Here is a 15091-nt window from a genome sequence, read left to right as displayed (position 1 = left end):
CAAAAAACAAAAAAACCCCACCAGAACAAAAAAAACCCCACCTAATCTTAAAAAATCCACCCAAACCTAAAAACTAAACAAACCAAAGCCATAAAACCCCAAAATAAACCCAAAAATCCCAAAACAAAACAAAGCAGCAACCCACATGGACTACCTCTCTCTAGCAGAAAATAAATTTTTAATCTGATTGAAAGAATGTGTTCAGCTTTCAGCTTTGAATGGCTCAGTTTATATCAGAAATCACATTAATTTTTCGGTCTGGGTTGCTGGTTTTTGTGGGGTTGTTTTTTGTGGTCTCCCCTCTTTCCTTTTTCTTTTTTTCTTTCCATTTTTAAATGAGGTATCGATGGTTTAAAGCACAGCGCTGAACAGAGCAGACTTTGGAAACAGATTTCAAGCCTGTTAGCTCTGGATGGCACACGGTTAGGAGCAGGGACGCTTTTCCTATTCACAAAGAAGGAAATAAAAAAAAAAAAAAAAAAACCAACCGGGGGAAAAGTTGTGTACGTTCAAGACAAGTAAACATTACATATGTGTTCATAAGACTGGGAAGGAAAAATACTACATTTCAGCTCCCCTTCCTCGTTTTTGGTTTGACTATTTTTCTTTTTGTCTTCATTCTTCCATGTAACAAATAAATAAATACACCAACATTACCAGAACACAAAATAACCCGTTTTCGCTTCATTTCTATGCACACTTTCTGAGACGTTATGGAAATGAGCAAGAATTTTCATTACACCGAGAAAGGTAAAGCAGCACAAAAAAAAAAAAAAAAAAAAAAAAAAGTTCACAATTACTAGTCTTTCTGTTCGAATAAAAGACTATGCTATGAATTTCCTGTCCTCAACTTGCCCAAAATGCATCCTCCCGAAATTACATGGGATAGAAAGACAATTAAAAGTATAAATCCCAGGATAAAGCATCCAATCTTCACTTTAGAATTCAAAACTGAAACACAGGACAGTTTCATTTTCAATGATTTATTATTTTTTAAGGACAGAAGGTCTCATTTAATATTTTCCCAATTCCCACTGCCTGCATGATGATTTGTTTGTTTGTTTTTCCCTCTCTCTTTCTTTCCCCTTTTTTTTTTCTTTTGTTTTCCTTTTTTAGGTTGTGCTAGCAGAGGCAAATAAAATAAAGTCCACAGTAGCGTCATTTTGTCTCCTTTGTACAACAATACCTTAAAGAAAGATGACAGAGTCTCGTGTCCTTAGCTGCTACATGCAGGTTCTGCTTGGGCAGTGTCAGTTATGTACAGTACTGGTCAGAAGCGAAGGATGAAATGGAAAATTTCACCTCTTCTACAAAGTTGTCAAGTCAGTCTGATGGTCCTTGGAACCAGTTTGTAAATGGGGGTTTGAACCAGAGGAAGAAGATCTGCCCTTCGTGTTGGGCAGTTTGTGATCTTTTTTCCACTTCATTCTTCTGTTCTGAAACCAGATCTTGATCTGGCGCTCAGAGAGACACAAAGTGTGGGCTATCTCGATACGGCGGCGCCTGGTCAGGTACCTGTTAAAATGAAATTCTTTTTCCAGTTCTAGGACTTGCTGTCTGGTGTAAGCTGTGCGGGAGCGTTTAGGTTCCCCTCCGTTGTAATTGGGATTCACTGGGAAAAAAATACGGAGAACTTTTACAAAGCTAATCTTGACTTGCCGGTCCGACTTTACAAAAGAAAACCTTACGAGCTGCGAGCATGTGGCCGAGCTGGATTCGTCCCAGTTGCTTACAATAGCCGGGCTGCTTTCCCCCTCGTTTGAGGCAGGCACTACGGGCACACGCAGCTAGGTAGGCTGGGAGCCTCTAGAAGGCTCCTAAAATGGAGTTTTATCCTGCACGGCAAAGCCCCGCATGGCCAAGGGCCTATTTCCTCAGCAATAAAAATTTATGGCGAGTGTAATTGGCCACCTCGGTTTAAAAAGCTCGCCCACGAGCCTGGCGGGGACTCGGGAGAGCGCCGCTGAGGACGATCGGAAGCAGGGTAGAAGAGCAAAGTAAGAAGAGGATCCTTACCCGAGTTAACATGGACTTTCTTCATCCAGGGATAAACTACTGCTGGCTGCTTAAGTGCGGAGCCGTTTGGGGGTTTGAGGGCCGGCTGCTGGCTGCAGGCTCGCGAGTTGGACATTGGAGGCGGTGGACAATGCTCTGCTGGGCCGGGGAAGTGGCTCGCCGGGCCGGATTGCTCCTGTCCGTGACCCCGCGGCTGCCCGGCAGAGCCCTGGGCATTGCTACAGCTAAAGGGCTGCTCGCTGTAGTTTGACCGTGGGTAGAGTCCCTGGTGCTGGAAATCAGAGCCCTGCGAGGCACTGTAATACTCGGCCTCCTGCTCGCCTAAGTAGCTATTCTGCAAATATTCCTCACAAGGAGGAAATTTGGGATCCACATACTTAGAGTTCACCATATACGAACTCATGGCCATTAATTTCTGAAGGTAGAAAATACTAATTTTTCTCGTGTTGTCTTTTTTTCCCCTGCCATAGAGCCCTCCTACTTGCTGTCAACTGAATAAAGTTAGGCGGGCATGTGACCGGCCCGGCCAATGGGGAGCCGGGCGCCCACCGCCGCATTTCCCCGCATTTCCAGCGATTCCACTCAATAACATCCCTCTAAGCGAGTGACCCCCCTCTCCCGCGGGCCGCACCCGCAAAACAGGTACCGGAGGTGTAGGGGTACCCCGGGGCGGCGGCCGCTGCCCTGCCCACAGCCTTTTGTCTGAGCCGGCTTCCCCCAGCCCCGGGGAACGCTGCCCTGCCCTCAGATCTACCAGCCGGGATCGCCACCGGGGCTTGGTACCTCGCTTTAAATAAAATAAGAAAAAGAATCGAAAGGAATATACAGAGCGATGAGCTGAAGCGGGGTTAAAAGGGAAGAAACTGATAAGCAGGCGAGGAAAAGAAAAGCCATCAAAGAAGAGGGTAATATGATGTACAATAGATCTGTCCTGTCTTTGTCTGGCAGAGGTCATCCAAAAGTTACCAGAATTTAGTTCTGCTGAATAAAATTAGGCAATCAGTAACTTCTCATTCACTTTCAAGCCTCAATATATACGTGTGCATACATGTGCGTGCACAGACGCAAACGCCAACATATATTTATAAATCCATACACGTATGTATGTAAAATCATACAGCTGGCAAGAAAGAGTTCACTTTTAACCACTAAAGTTCAATCAATTGAACTGGAGACGTCATTTAATTAGGTTAAAAATATCACGGGTTTAATGAGGTAAATTCGGTCTTCATTCATCAATATCATCTCTGGAGCACAAGTAAATACATTCCATTGAGGCGAATGCTGCTTTTGGTGCTGTCGTAAATATTTTGATGCGATCTGGACCCTTGACAGGGAAATTTTGCTAACGTCTGCCATATCTAGCTAATTTATGAGTATCTTATGAAAGACTCTTTCACTGATTGGTAGATAATATCTCTTTTTTTTTTTTTTTCCCCAGAAAATTTGTAACTTCTGGTGACTTTAACTGTTTAAATTCATAGATTATCAGTGAGAGTTAGGACTGAACGACAACTGAAGTTTAAAGAAACGTCCTAAAACCTAGCGAATAGGAGCGAGGCAGCAAAACTTTTATAATTTCTGAATGTTCAGCACGCACATGCCTCTTGATTCCGCCAGTATTTTAGCTTCTAACCATTTGCAGAAAGGTGAAGTTTTTGCATCGACCATATATTCCCCTAGAATCGAATCTGTGACTATATGAATATCACACAAATTCGGTTCTACAGGGTATATATAGACAACGTAATAACATTCTGTTTTCATCTACAATATAGCAGGTCTTTGCAATTCTCTTAGTCTCTTACTGTCTTCTGAGGAATGCAAACTATTCTGCTGGGACTCAGTTCTGAAATACAGATTTGCAGGAAGGTAGGATTTCAGAAAAGATTCACGCTTGTTATTATCGCTGCAATAGAGCTATACGACCCTTCACCAATTCATAGCGACGAATTTCGCCTACCAAATTCTCAGAAAGACCTGCCGCTTTCTTTAAATTCTCTGCCATTTACATCCTCGCTATGGAAAATGGACGTGGTCAGTCAAATTGCGCTATTTAGAATAATAATTGTTAAAGTAATTTAGTAAGGAGTCTTTAAATATTTAAGCTAACACGAATCTGAAAAGATTCTCCATAATTAGAAATCCCCCCAAAATAAAAAAGAATTTATAAAAAATCGAAACAGAGGTAAAACAGCCGACAACAGAAACAGCGGTTGGTGAAAGAGATGAGATGAAAAGCTGGAGTTAGTTGCTCTCGGGAAAAAGAGAGTTTCCAAATTTACCTTCATCCTATTATGCTGGTCTAGCTATTATCCCCGCGATCTGCCTGCGAGCCTCAGCCTCGCACCCTCCCAGGTTTTCCCTGCCGTAGCGTTTATGGTGAAGGGCAGGGCGAGAGGTCAGCCGAAATCATTTACAAACATATCACAAAGTTTCATTATTTTTACTTTGTCGACAGCGGCACACAGGAGTACAAAAGTTCATGAATTGTGTCTGACCCAGCTCCTCACTGCTGTCCTGCGGTCAACCTCTTCTCCTTCTACTATTTAAAACAGGCACCATAAGGACAAATAATGGTGCGGGTGTGATACATCCAACCACTGCGGAGGGCAGATTTGGGGGTGTTGCGCTTATCCGAGCGATGTGTACCGGGTTGTTGGGCTGGCTCCAAATCCCAGCTGCCTGAGCTGGGAGATGCTATTTTTAAACGTCTGCTTTCTTACCACTGCGGTGGTGCCTTCTTCACAGCAAGTGCAACTCAAAACGACTTTATGTCCTTAATCTTCCCCCGGATTCTTCAAATCCCCACCCAACTATTTCCAGCATCTCTCTCCTCTTTCTCGTCCTTTCTCTGAGGGAAGGGGGGGATACTCCCCCGCCCTAGCGGGGGTTATTAACCAGCCGGCTGAAGTGGCAGGGTAACTCCCCTCCGCCCCCCAAAGCCAGCTATCGTTTGGGGCAGCCCCCAGGAGCGGACAAGCCCTCCGAGGGCTGCCCAGGGAGTAGCGATGGAGCTGGGGAAGCAGCAGCTCCCCGTTCTGCTTAATACTACACATTTTCATATTTGTTAGACGCTGTGACCTGCGTTTCACCTTATTGCACGACTTGCTCAGACAGGTCAAAGCCAAAGAGTTATTGATGAACAAAAGCGTTATATATTCACCTCCTGTTCAACTGCCCATACAAAATACTTTTGATCTATCAGCCTTTTTGTATTCTGGTTTATAATCAGTATGCTAAATGTAGGATGGCAGAAAACAAGTAATCCATACATTTAGGGCCGACCCTGTAATAAAATGCCAAAGGCGTCTACGTAGCACAGGACTGAGCTATGTGGGGAGGAAAGTTACCTATGGAACACAATTAAAATTGCAACGCTGGAGGCGATTCTTTAGTTCGTATTTATAGGACCCGAAAACCAATATTGCAACGGAAGACAAAAAAAAACCAGGAGAAGCTTGGCATATATAGTGAAACAGATTATTTGTCAGGAAACAAGGAGAGGAAGCAGGGAAACGCAAACAAGCGCACACGCAAACACTCCTCTCCTTTACATGCTCCGGGTCAGAGAGGGGCTGGCAGAAGCGGGAAGGGCAATATACAACCTAATGAATCTCCAAATATCGCAGGTTTTCTTTCCCTCTTTGAGAGACAAGCCGGACTCAGTCTGGAGAACCAGGACCAATGAACTTAGTTCCTCACTGGAGCCAGAAAGGTTCAACAGTATTTCCTGATGCACACTGATTTTTCTGCCCTTCCCTTGGTCCCCCCTGGCTCAGACAAGACCCTCTGGGATGCGAAAATCCCTAGAGTAAAAGATTGCCCTCCTAAGCTCTGACACCCATTCCATTCCGCGCCTTCACAGCATTTAAATCCACGTTAGAGTCTCCTTTGCCCCGAGACATCTCATTGCAGCAGATCAGCTGTACTGCCCGCAGAAGCAGGCTGCGGCTGGGCTGCCCCGGCCGGCCAGCGCTGAGCGCCCCAGCCCCTGCAGCCTCCTGCAGCCAGCCGGCAGCGTGTGCCAAGCGAGGGGAGACCAGAGAGCAGGCACGCATCTGCCTGGGACCCCGTCTGGAGAAAAGACTGGGGGTAACCAGGGCTATGAGGTGCTGGGATACAACGTGATCCCTCCGGGCTCTGCACAGGGAGGCGCTGTACAGTCCCGCCGAGTTAAAATGGAAACGCTGCTAATTGCTTTGCAGTGCTTAAAAGCAGGACGACACCTGTACAGCCTTGTAATAAACTCCCAGGAGACTGCACCTCTGCTTTTAATGTTAGCCAGGATTATGACATGCTACCACAAACTGAATCCTCAAGAACCTTCACATGCTGACATAGTCCTTAGTCCTTTCTTTCTTAATTTTCTCCTTTTTTTTTTTTTTTTTTTTTTTTTTTGAGTGTGTGTGGGAGAGGAGAGGGAAGAAGTATTCATCAGGATTTATAGTTTGGGGTTTTTTTTCGGTCTGAAGGGAGCAACCAGGATTTTCGAATAACATAAACGCTACAAGAAATAAAAGGTCACTTACTGTGGATGTTCTTCCATGCTGCAGAACCTGTTGCAATAAAAACGTTTGTTACTGTTGTATTCCACACACGGGTGATATTTCTGGAGAACAGTTACAAACCACGTTTGACAGATGAAGGCAGAGAGGAGTTGGTGGTAAATCCTGCAAGCAGAGGAGTGGTGGGATGGAAGCCCTTTCCAGATGAGGACCACGTTGCATTCAGGCAGTTTTTTATGAATACACGTTTTCCCTGTGCCTGGGGTATGATCTTTCACTTTTAATATTCATAGTCTAAATTTTATACTGGATAATTTCTAAAGAAATGAAGAGCCAGACCTCCCTCTTTCATTAATGGAAAAGAGTAACAAAGGCCTTTTTTTGTTTTGTTCGGTGGGAATCCAGTCACATTCAGATCACCTTTGCCAAACCATCACCCACAAAATACACAGCATTATATCCGTGCTAAACACAGAAAGACATACAATTTTATTAGAATAAATATCGTATTACTCCAAGATAGATCTCTTTTAAGATCACCTAATTAACCTACCAGTAACCACGAGACATGCGTCTTTGTTTGCATTATAGAAAGATAGATTTGACTTGAACTTTCCTTCAAACATTTTATGAATTATATTCAAAAATCAAATAAGGAAACAAATCCACACGCTTAGTCTAGTGCTCCTGAAACGCACCATATATTTAAAAGTAAATACTACTGGGGGGTGTTCTTTTCTGTAAGCGATTTTTCATCTCCTGTATTGCATTCCTACGATATCTTGGCGAGTTATTGTATTAAACTCAGAGCAATTGCCTCGGTATCAATAGTTCACTGTACAGAGTTTCCCAACACCTTTCTTGTTAATTTCTTTTTTCCTTTTTTTTTTTTTCCTGTTTTTAACTTCTCCCCACTCTAGATAACATTCATAGCCTGCGAGGAGAGTGGATTAATATCAGCATTTTGGCACTAAATACTCCCTTACCGAGCCTTTCCTTTTATCTCCTTCAATTTTTATTAAAAGAATTGGGTTTTTTAAAAATATTATTATTAATATTTAAAAAAAAAAACAAAAACGCAGTCTTGTGTCCATTTAAGAAACCCCATAAAATTCAGAAATCCCAGAGACAGAGCAGCCGGCTCATCCCGGCGCAGCCGCAGCCACCTGAGCGGTACCTGCCCGTTCCCCGGCAGAGCTGCTCCGCGCTGCCGCCCCGCTCCCCGGAGCTGCCCGGGTGCCGAGAGCCCGAGCGCGGCGGCGGAGGCGGAGGCGGAGGGGAGGCTGCTAGCGGACTTACTGTGCGCTCCCCCCGCGGCCTGGGGGACCCGGGAGCAGAGGTGCCTGCACGGTCGCATTCCGCCGACGGTTCCCTGCTAACACTTTCCCGATTACTGCTTCCAGGAACGAAAGCATCTGCACTTGTATGCTCTTAAACTAATTTATGGTGGGAATTATATTTTGGCTTGTCAACTCTCAAGCCATAAAACAAAGTTTATTGGAATCACGTGCTTCTAAATAGCCACTCAGGACTTATCTCTGTGGAGCCATAAATAACCTTCAGCTTTAAACTTTTATTCGCTAAATAAAGGTTCTCTGAATCTGTCCTATAAAACGGGACCGGGTCGAAATAGCGGGGATGGGTGGAAGTTCAGCTGCACGGCGTTCTGCCGGCCTTTTTGAGGAGCGTGTTTTAGGAAAAGCTGCAAAGGGGACTTAGCACTCCCGAAATGCTCTTGGGAAAGGAGCTGGGGGTGTTTTCTGTGGGTACCCGTTCAAACCTTTCTTTATAGCTCTTAGGGAGGAAAGAAAAAAAAAAAAAAGTCCCACCAAAACAGAAAAACCAAACCAACTGAAAGATGGGACCTTTTCTCCCTTCCCTGGGTGTTCATGGCATTTTGGTGAGGCTCCCCCGCAAAATGGTTTTGAGTCATTCATCTCAAAACTTTGAGCTGTGCCAGGGGCTGCAGGTTCGCCGGGCACCCGAGGGATCTTTGGAAGTGACCAAACTGCTGCTAACAGTGAGGGCACAGGGCTTCGGAAAGGGAGAAAGTGTGAAGCCCGCCACAATGAGATCTTTGAGGACTGGAAGTTTAAGGACGGCTATAAAGCAATAAAAGAGCCCTGGTGTGAAGGGAGCAGGGTGTGAGTTAGCAAATGAGAATTTCAAGGAGCCCGAGCACAGGAAGTCAAATGTCCCTGGCAGTCACACAGCATGAAGAAACCCGGGCATCAACTCCCAATCTATCATGGCAAAGATGAGGACGTCGGAGCGGCCAGCAGCTCCTGGTGCATCCCAGGAAGGGTTTGTACCTTCGCCAGAGGGCGGGGAGCTCTGTCAGCCCCGCCGGGGACCGGCTGCGCGCAGAGGGGACACTGCCACTCGCCCGGCCCCCGGGTGAGAGTGCGCCTCCGCCCGGGGGCTCAGCTCTGAAAAACGAGCCAAATGCAACTCCTTGCTGGGTGGTGGCACCAGCTGGGTGGTGCCTGTTTAACACCAGAGTCTGCTCTTACTCGGCCATTTCCTAACGAACCTAGCTGCACAAGCATGAAGTCACCCAAAAGGGCCAGCTCAGCTCTCACTATATTCTTTGGATGGCTCCAGTCACAGCTGAACAAGTAATTTTCCTTCAGACAACAAAAGGCATCCCAAGGTCCTTCCCTGCTCCTTCTTTATGATCCAGAGTGGCTTTGCATTCCACTATTTCTCTTGCTCTTTGCAAGGCCTTACTCATGCGGCATTGCCTTCATGCTTCTCTAGTGGCCGAAGCTGTGGAATAGACCTTTCCCGCTCCCCTGGCCAGGACAGCTGGCAGGGACAGTGCATGAGGTGGCATTTCACACACAGTGCATGGTCTGAGAAGCTTTGTCAATCCTGGGGGCTCCAGCTAGCCATCCCAGAGAGAGGAATGGGCTGCCTTGCACGGGGCTGACTTCAAGCTCTCCTTCAGCTGGTGCATGGCCCATGCTCCCAGTCCTGGGCAGGCAGAAGGACAAGCTCTCTGGAGCTCTCTGAGATGCCCGGCTCAGGCACCTGGGCCTGGCCATAGTGGGCCCTGGATCAGTCTTTGTGGTAGCCTCCAGCTACCCTCCTCCTCTAACACACCACGCTCACTGGCCTCTGGAAGGAGGGCTTTAGCAGCAGGCAGCTGCAGAGAGCCAAAACGGCCCTACCTGGAAAGGGGCAAGAAAAGGCTATGTACCGAGATATGAGGGGGAGGGTGTAATGAGAAAGTGCAATAAAATAAAAGGGAGAAATAGTTTCAGACAAGGACTACAATGCCGAGTCAAGTGTGTTTGCTCCAGGCCTGGCACCGAGTGCTGGGTATGGCAAAAGTCAAGTCCCAGGCAGTGGGGCCCGTGGGCGTGCTCCAGGCCCTGTGCCAGTACAGGGATCATCACATCCCTCCATAAGCATCTGCCATCATCAGCTCTGCTGGCCCATCTCGTGGGCAAGAGAAGGCCATCATTTGGAGATAAGAGACTGCCTGGTGTGTGCCGGAGGAGAGGAGCCATGGTGAGGCAGGTGGTGTGGCAGTCAGGCTGCAGAAGTGTCAGCCCCTGGCAAGTGGGGTGGCCCAGGCTGGGCATGTGCTTCAGGAACACGTGTCCAGGACACTGAGGCTGTGAAAAGTGAGGCTGTGAGATAGCGAGGAATTGAGAATTGAGATACAGCTCCCTCTCATTTAAGGTCAAGACAAATGTTTCAGTAACTGAGTAATTCTAGCCATGAGATTTTTGAAGTGGGAATTAGAACCATTTTCACATTTCCTATTCTAAAATGCAGATGTGAAAGTTGACTTTGAAGCTCTGGCCAGTTCATTCTCCAGGCTTCTATGCAAGTTTTCATATTTGGGGCTGATGATCTGGAGACAGATAAGCGGTATAATGAAATAACACAGTAACAATTGGTTTCCCTCTGGTAATTGTGATAAAGAGGTTGGGAGAATTGAATCACATGTGCATGCTACCATCGCTTTCGATGCGACCTGACAGACATGACTACTGGCATTCTACCCCGGGGACCACACTGCCAGAAAATTACAGGCTCCATCTCTGACTTTGAAGACCTACTAAGCACCTTGATAGCGTCCAACGCGTTTTGCCCTTCTGCTTTTATCATAACCCCGACTTTTCAACAGTCACCTCGTCGCCCATGCCCTGGCAGAGCAGGATGTGGGCATGCAAAGTCCCCTGCCCGCAGCAGCCCCCGCCCGCAGGCAGATCCGGTGGCAGCAGAGGCCCGGAGCGGGCAGGGCGGCGTCGAGCCGCGCCTCAACATCAAACGGGGGCAGCGGCGGCGACACCTCAGGTCCGCGGGGGAAGAGGGCGAGGAGTGCGGGGCAGGGAGGGGAGGCCGGGGGCCGTGGGAGCGTCTCGCCGGGGTAGGCACGGCCCGTGGGGGTGGGTGCCGCCAGGGTCGTGTCCGGGCACGGCTGGGGAAGGTGAAGCCTGCAGGCAACAGGTGAGGCGGAGGCAGGGAACTCTGCCGGGCCCCGGCTTGCAGGAGGCAAGGGAGGATGTGCGGGGGCCGGGGGCTGTGCCCGCGGGAAAGGAGCCGGCGGGAAGGAGGGTGCTCTGGCACCCGCATCAAAGGAGCAGGGAGGGCAGAGGCGGGTGCCCGACATCAAAGCGAGGGCTGGTGACCGGGAGGGCAGCGGGGCACACGAGGGGAGCCCCGCGGCACCGCGGGTTAGACCCGGCACCGGGGCGCGCCAGGCTCTGCGGCCCCCGGTGGGACTGGAGATCCCGGCGCCGGGGGGAGCGGGACAACCGGGTCGCGGCTTGAGAAGCCTGAGGAGGGCGGTGGAGCCCCGCCCATGTCCCCCGCTCGCCGGTGGGCCTCTGCCGCGGGCGGACGGGCGGGCGGCAGGGTACGGGTCCCGAGGCTGGCGGAGGGGCGGTGTGCCCCTCGCCCCGCCGAGGGGAGAGTGGCCAGGCTTGTCCTACAGCGCCTTCTCCTGGAAGAGGCCGCGGAGACGTGAGGGCTGGTGGCTGCGGCCGGGGCCTGTCGCGCCCCCGGCGGTCGCTCCACGGCCCGGCTCGGCGGCCCTGAGGGCGGGGGCCGCGGGCAGGTGACCGCGTCCTGCTCCGTCGGGGCGTGCGCCCACACGCGGACAGAAGCGGCGGAGCCGGGCCACGACGGCGGGGCCGGCAGGCGGCTGAGGTGACCCCCGCAGCCCCGCAGCCTCACGGGCTCCAGCTCGGATGACTCCCGGCGTGGGGCGCTGGGCAGGCACTGCGGAGTGCCTCCCCTTCTCGCCGCCCCCTCCCCCGCGGGAGGTGGGAGGCGAGTGCTGAGTTTGGGCAGAGCCTGCTGCCGCTGAATGCACTTTTATTGCCTCTTGTCTCCTCCGCGCCCCGCCCGGCCTCCGCGACCTGCTGCAATGTTTATTGTGCCTCATCTTTTCCTTTCGCTTCCTGTTTTTTCCTCTCCCGCTCCAGCAGCATTGAGTGCCGCACTGCAGTAGAGCAGTAAATACCTTTAACAGCTGCCTGCCAACCGAGGGGTGAAATACCGTCTTTGTTAGAATTTTTTTTTCGGTGCCAAAGCGCTGATAAAACACCCCGTGAGAATTCTATATTTTTCGAGGAACGAGAAAATGAATCGGCTGGATTTTCAGTTCTTAAGAACGCAAAACCAACGTGTATATCTTCTTCTAGTCTTATCAAGTTTCCCGGGTGCGCAGTTCACATCGCCCCCCTCTCCTTGCACTAAAGCTCTGCCAGACTCGACGGACAGAGGCTACACTTCTCTTCCAGCAACCTGCAGCAGCTAAGCGGGAGCCAACCTGACTTCCCAAATGGCAGCCGGTGCCAGCGGTACCCCGGCACTGCCAGAGAGAGAAGGCTGCAGCTTCCTGGCAGCTGCTTCGCGGTGCTGTTTTTATATTGCCCGTGCGTCAGTAAAGAGTGCATTGGGAATCGGCTGTTTCCTTTCAACACACACACACCAAAAAAAAAAAAAAAAAAAAAAAGGATGAGTCATAAATTCTGTCGAACACATCGGGAAACGAAACAATTGCGAGAAATTTGACTGTGAATTTTATACTCAAAAAATTTCAGCACACCAACACATCTATACTCATACCACATTTTATAGGCGTATAAATAGATATAAAAATACAGTCCTCATATGTACATCCAAATATATACATGTGCCATATATATAAACATAGTATTTATTTGCTGTGACTACTTACAATTCCATAGGTATGTTTAAGAATATAAACAGACCTATGCCAGACTTGAATGTTAATAAAAAGTAAATAAATAAATGCATACATACATCTGATAAGAAAAAGAATAAGAGCAAAAGCAAGCCAGGAAGGAAGACATTTAGGAAAAAAAAATAAAATAAAAAAAAAACAACCAAAAAAACAAAAAAACCGAACTCCCACATAAACCAGTGGAATCATAAATGCATATGTGTATCCGTATGTGTCAGCAGATGGACCCGCAGACACACACATGCACATTAGAATTCGTTAGAACATCCTGCTTTTGTTTTCTTCTTTTCCCCCAGGCTACGAATAATTTCAAAACAGCTCAAGGACGAGATTTTCCGAAGTTTTTGGAGAGATTTATAGTCAAATAGCTGTAATTATTTTGTCACCTAGGAGGGATTCTGAGAGTGAAACCTAACGCAGCGCATATTTTCCACGTTACTCTTGAAGACTGTTGCTATGTTAAAAACGATTCGTCCCAAATAATCCCCAGTTCCATCAGGAGCACAGGGCGCCCAGCTAGTGCAAACAGGCAAAGCGTGGGGGACAGGGATCATATCACTTCTCTAGTGGGGCTCGGGCTCAGCAGGCTGGAGGGGTGCTCGGGGGTGGATTAAAGAACAATTTCTTCTGTGGGCTCAAAATATGTACTCGGGGCATGACTCGCACCTTTCCACCCTCACTGTGTATTGTTCATTCAGGCGTTTTGCTTTACCGTCAATTAACTGGCTGCTTTCGGGGTAAATGGAGAGTCGGTAAATTCCTGCAGTGCAACAGCACGGTGCACTTGCAGCCACCGACCATCGATGTGAACTCCAAATACCAAACGGCGGGTTTTCTACCGTGCACTAGCAGTTTGAAAATGAAGATGAGGTGAGTAAAGCATATATACGTTCACAACAACGCACTTCCGAAGAATATGTGCTCTACAGAGAGAAGTAGAGGTGTAGATACGATATATATGTATATCGGTAACGTGAATATAAATGTATATACATATATAACGCAGGAATAGTTTACTTAACTATTCTATCTCCTCGACATATTTCAGAATAAACCCAAGGATTTATTGTTGTGTTTATTTTCGAGAACTCGGCCCCCCTTTAGCCCCCGATGATTTCCATGTGGGTAAGCAGCCGTACTGCGGCCGTGCGCTCCTGGCCGTGTCCCGGCGCTGCCCGGCTGCCGAGCCCGGCCCGTGTGCTGCCCCCTGAGCCGCTCGGAGCCGCAGCCCTGGCTCCGCGCTGCAGCGGGACAAGGATGTGAGAAAACGTCCCGGCGGGGCAGCCTAGGGCTCCCGGGGCTGTTCCCGGGCTCAGCCCCCGGCTCGACCGGCTCGGCGGAGCCGCCCCGCGCCCTCCGCCCCCGCGGGAGCACTGACCCCGATTCTCCTGCGAAAACACCTGTTAAGCTTTAAAGTTACTCGACCGCCCTTCCGCCACGGGGAAAACAAACTAGAGCATCACCGCAGCACGTTTCAGACTGGCAGGGGAAGAAAGTATCCCAAAAGCAGAGGGCCTTATATTGGACGAAACCCCAACGGCAGGCGAGGCGCTGCCTGCACGCACCGCGCTCCAGCCTTCCGCCCCTCACCGCGGAACACCGAGACATCGTGGCCCGAGGCTCATTTTCCGTGAGACCGCGCGCAACAGCCGCTCTCACTCTGCGGCATGCCCACAACCACTATTAATAATAATAACACCACCGATAATTACAACAGCAAGAACAACAACAGCAATCATAGTGGTAAAAATTGTAATAGCAATACTAAAAGGAAGAAGAAGGGATTTCGAGGGACAGGTGACGAAGAGGGTCGGGAGGACAGGGAAGCCGGTGCCGTGCCGCATATCGCGGAGTACCGGCGACCAGCCCGAGGGGAACTGAGTGCTTACCAGTTCGCGGCATTGCCCGCCTGCGGAGAAGCCCGGGGAGGGTAGCTGTAATCCATTTTGCACTCGCGTAGCAATCCGTGTGCCGGAGGAGATAGCGGGGCATCGAGCGGTGGGAGAAGAGCGAGGGGCTGCAGGCGGCGAGGCAGCGGGCGCGGGTGTCCGCGCATCCCTCCGTGGGCGCGGGAGAGGAGGCGGCGCGGGGCCGGGGAAGTGTCAGTGCAGCCGCGCCGGGACCGGCCGCGGGTTTCGGGGAGCGGGGCACAAACATCAGGGAGACTGCCATACACCTCAGCCTAGACAAAGGTTAGAAAAAGAGGGGCTGAAGCTCTCTGAAGGCAGAATGCAGGGGGAAATTCGCCAGGGAAATCAGGAAAAGGCCATGAAAGCGCTCGCTGCCTGCACATGACCAGCCGCAGCCAATGACGAGCCCAAATAGGTCATAAAAAGGT

The 15091-nt window shown here is 49.5% G+C and overlaps 2 protein-coding genes across 5 annotated transcripts in view; both read right to left on the bottom strand.

Annotated features, from left to right (window-relative positions):
- The window catches only part of HOXD3 (homeobox D3), a 25166-nt gene extending 17236 nt beyond the window's left edge, over positions 1 to 7930 (bottom strand). The window contains exon 1 of the mRNA XM_058839534.1: positions 6549 to 7930. The gene's annotated coding sequence lies outside the window, so the exon portion shown is untranslated. The remainder of the gene's footprint in view (positions 1 to 6548) is intronic.
- Positions 861 to 15091, bottom strand: HOXD4 (homeobox D4). 4 transcript variants are annotated; one of them, XM_058839546.1, is made up of 4 exons: positions 14643 to 14760; positions 4302 to 6575; positions 2017 to 2287; positions 861 to 1612 (listed from the first exon to the last, which is right to left on the bottom strand). In XM_058839546.1, the coding sequence occupies exons 2-4, from the start codon at positions 4305 to 4307 to the stop codon at positions 1308 to 1310; spliced, it is 582 nt and encodes a 193-aa protein (XP_058695529.1). In that variant the 5' UTR covers positions 4308 to 6575; positions 14643 to 14760; the 3' UTR covers positions 861 to 1307. The 4 variants fall into 4 exon arrangements, with proteins under 4 accessions (XP_058695529.1, XP_058695528.1, XP_058695526.1 ...); XM_058839545.1 differs by lacking the exon at positions 14643 to 14760 and adding an exon at positions 7824 to 7944; XM_058839543.1 differs by lacking the exons at positions 4302 to 6575; positions 14643 to 14760 and having other exon boundaries at positions 2017 to 4288.

This window comes from Poecile atricapillus, chromosome 5 (genome assembly GCF_030490865.1).
Source record: "Poecile atricapillus isolate bPoeAtr1 chromosome 5, bPoeAtr1.hap1, whole genome shotgun sequence".
NCBI lineage: Eukaryota > Metazoa > Chordata > Aves > Passeriformes > Paridae > Poecile > Poecile atricapillus.
The sequence above is the reverse complement of the archived record's forward strand: the minus strand, read 5'-3'. Positions and strand labels throughout refer to the sequence as shown.